Genomic DNA, 3945 nt, shown 5'->3' with positions numbered 1-3945 from the left:
TCAGGCCCCACAATCAACAACCACCACCACCACCACAAAATCTATTAAAACAGCCATTTGGAACTTGGGCACTTATTTCTCTTTGGTGATCACATCAGTGCATGGGGAAGATGTGCTATGGCATTACAGCTAATTACTGAGACACAGGGCCTCTGTCCAGCCTGTGACCCCAGGTGCAATGTGTATTGCCATTAATAGAGAACTGCTTAAAACACATTTCTTCTTAGTTATTCCTACACTTGTGGCATTCTTCACCCGTTTTTACATCTAGATAGACTTATTTGTACTTATTCACACCCACATTTGCTTTTGCCTCATGTATTTAAACTAGCACCAGCTATATGCAAAGTTCAGGAAAGTTCTGTCATCCCGCAGTGTCAGAGCTGTCATTCTCAATGTATGGGATGTCGCAGTACTTGGTGTTATTGCTTGCCCATTGATTCACAGCGTCCTCCATGATTTCCTGGGCTAGGGACTCTGCATATTCAAGGAGCGTAGTACTCGGTGGTGGCACTTCCTTCTCAGCTGTTTGGGTGATATCTGGAGAGGGCATCTTAGGTAGAAGTCTCTCTTCTGGTATAAAGTTTTCTTCACTCTCATGTCGCTTCTCATTCTCCAGTGTGGTAGGAAATGGGAAGGTTTGCTTTGATTTCATGCAGCCCATGGTGGTGTGAAGAGCTCTGGCTGAATGAAGGAAAGAAGTACTGGCAAAGACTACTTCTGCAGCATCATTGGAAAACAACGAAGGGACCTTCACTCGATGTTGACCAGGCCACGTCGATAATCAATGTCCCTCTCACTATTCCCCTGTGGTATTTACCTGTTGAGAGAAGGGAGTTTTCATTTTGGAGTTATAGAAGGTAAAATATGATTCATTAATGTGTGGAGATAGTATAACATAGAATGCAAAATATGATTCATGGTGTGGAAACAAGTTCATTTCACTTGCCAGTTTACAAAATATGAAAACATATTTTCAGCCTTTTTAATTATCTACACTTATTTATAGCAGGCATCACAGGACCAGATACATCACTGTTGGACCAAATTCTAGATTCCTGTGGAATTGTCAGAACACCACAGTTTCTATGTTGTCTATAAACATGCTGACAATGACAGAATTGAATAGGCTGTGGTGCACAAAGCATAAAATACTTACCCTCTAGCCCTTTATAGGAAACGTTTGCTGATGCGGATCTTGAATGTGACAAGAAACAGGCAGAGCAAAATGTGCTTCTGCCATATATCCTGTGAGCCGGCACATTATGGCCTATTAAAAATCTGGTTTTATTCTCTGGTTGAATATTTACCACTTGCTTTAGCAGAGAATGATGGTTTATGTTGCAGGTTTCTCCTCCTAAATAGCATTCCTACCCTGATTTGATCAGAGTGGATGTGACTCCTAGGCTACCAAGGTGTCATTGACCAAACTTGTTTAAAGCTAGGACTTAAGGATAAAGCCTCACAGAGCAATTTCACTGTAGGGACCACTAGCCATCTGAGAGAGGGTGTGTGAGGTTATAGTCACCAATTAATATCTTTGTTTTTGAGTTTCAGGTATAATTCTGAAGATTCATAAAATTTGTTTTTGAACTCTCTGACCTTTAGATGGTCAAAGACAGCATAAGCCGAATTCACTTTTAATGGTTTGTAATTAAGACTTGGAAAGGCAACCTTTGTCAGGTATACTTTTTTCTATAAATTCTTCCCCCATTTTCTTTCTCACAATAGTATATCTGGTCCCTATCGCTGTCTAATAAGGATAATAGAGAAGGCAAAAAAAGAATTCTAGCCTTTTGCTTTTAATAACCTTTAGTTCTGCACACCCTGCTTCATGTTTCAGCTTTCAGAAATGGATTTCAAAAGGGAACAAGGAATGTGGGTGGTCTGTCTTGTTTATGACACTCAGCAACTTGGAGATGAGGACTGTCTGATTGTGTAGCCCTGCATGTGGTGACTTACCATCATATCTGTTCTGTACTGTGAGGGGTAGTTAAGGAACTGGGTATGGTTAACACGAAAGATTAGAGAATTCAATGAGTGTCAAACACAAGGCAGTGGGGAGAATGATCAGAATATCCTCTTTGCTAGGATTTTTGGTTTTACATAGCAATACAAATAGTGCCAGATTTCTCCCTTACCATAATCAACTAATATGTCAGGCAGGTATTCCAGGCACTGAAACACAAGCAATGTACAGTGTGTCTTAGAGAAGGGAGACATAAGCTGTAAATATCCTGGATGTTTGTTTGAGGTAATCTTCCAGCATTATCACAGAGAAGTTGAATACAAAGAGAGTGGCAATTCTGCTATGTTGTAGAAGCAGACAGCAAGTGGAATTTATAAGAGACAAGAGCTAAACTAAGGGAGAAAAGTCATCAAGAATAATGATTGGATGTGCATACATAATACAGGGATAGGTAAGGATCTTGCAGAAGGTTAGCTGTTTGGAACTTGAGTTGAACAGTGATGCTGAAAGTTATATTGTACTTGTTGAATCCTTGGAGTTAAGGACCAGCTAAAATAGAATACTACTAGGGAAATATGACACCTTAAGAGATGGGTTTGTGAAAGTATTAAGGAGTTGGATAGTGTATGTCTTAGGCTTGTGATCCATATTACTGAAGACTGAATGCTTATCCCCTGCTGTTCAGAGTCCAAGGCTGAAACCTAATCTCTAATGTAATAGTACTTGAGGTGGAACCTCTAGGAAGCCATTATAGGATCACTGGGTCTATAAAAAAGAAAGTTCAGAGAAGTCTCTCACCCTCATGTGACAACATAGCAGGAAACGAACTGATGCTGAATCTATGGTGTCTTAACTGGATGGATTTTCCAGCCTGCAGCTGGGAAATAAGTTTTGAAAAATAAATTTATTTATTTATAGTCACTCAGTTTATGGTACTTGGCCAACAACTACAAAAGCAAAAACATAAATAGGTGGACATAATTTCTACTCAAATAAAGCCTCATTTACAAGAACAAGCTGTCATTTATGGCTCACAGTGGACTAACAGACATAGTCTTCCTCTAACACAGTGTAAAGCTCAGTAAAGCAAAGGTGACCATCCAGACTTCATATAAAATATCACAATGTGCATCATCTAGTAAGCAAAAAAATGGCTAGTTAGGCTGGGCGCCAATGGCTCACACCTATAATTCTAGCTATTGAGGTAGAGAGGAAGAGGATCCACATGGAAGAAAAATAGCTATAAATGGACTCCCTGAAATGTGATGTGTCTCCAGGGGCAAGAGGTAGGGGAGATGGAGAAGGACAGAGAGTGACTGGTCAAGATGTGCTGGACCCTAAGTGGCTACGTTAAATTTTAATCTGACCGACTATTTGAAGATTACAAATAGACCCCCCCCCCATGACCCAACATTGGTAACAGAATTTACAAAAATGTTAATTAAAATAGTTAATATATTCAAGTACATAAAAGAAAAAAAGGTCACAAAAGTGAACAAATAGAGAATGTCATTAGAGGATGGGAATTATATAATGAAAGTAGAAACTCAGATCTAATACAGTATCTGAAATATTTACTGTCTACACTAATGGCTAATGCCAAAGGTGGGATTTGTGAATGTGAACATTTAGCTACAGATTTATCCATTCTGAAATATGGAAGCATTTACTAAAAATTAAATAGAGCAATCAGTAAAGAGATAATATATGACTTAAAAATGGTGAAGAAACAGATTCATTGACTCCAGAAGAAAGAACATAAGAAGAAAGAAAATGTGACAGAAATCAGCAAGATGACTAACTTGCAATTAAAAGATTATTTCCAATTAAAAAGCAGATGATGATTGGGGCTGGGAAGGTGGTAGAGTGCTTGCCTTGCATGTATGAAGCCCTGGGTTTGATTCCTCAGCACCACATCAGCAGGAAAAGCCAAAAGTGGTACTGTGGCTCAAGTGGTAGGGCACTAGCCTTGAGCT

General features: G+C 39.2%; 1 protein-coding gene across 1 annotated transcript; it reads right to left on the bottom strand.

The window, feature by feature from the left end:
• On the bottom strand, positions 1-2983 carry LOC105994461 (chromosome unknown open reading frame, human C2orf88). Its single transcript, XM_013027980.1, has one exon. The coding sequence runs from the start codon at positions 662-664 to the stop codon at positions 365-367; it is 300 nt and encodes a 99-aa protein (XP_012883434.1). The 5' UTR covers positions 665-2983; the 3' UTR covers positions 1-364.
• Positions 2984-3945: the final 962 nt, after the last annotated feature.

This window comes from Dipodomys ordii, unplaced genomic scaffold (genome assembly GCF_000151885.1).
Source record: "Dipodomys ordii isolate 6190 unplaced genomic scaffold, Dord_2.0 Scaffold5, whole genome shotgun sequence".
Lineage (NCBI taxonomy): Eukaryota > Metazoa > Chordata > Mammalia > Rodentia > Heteromyidae > Dipodomys > Dipodomys ordii.
This window is presented reverse-complemented; position numbering and strand designations above follow the sequence as displayed.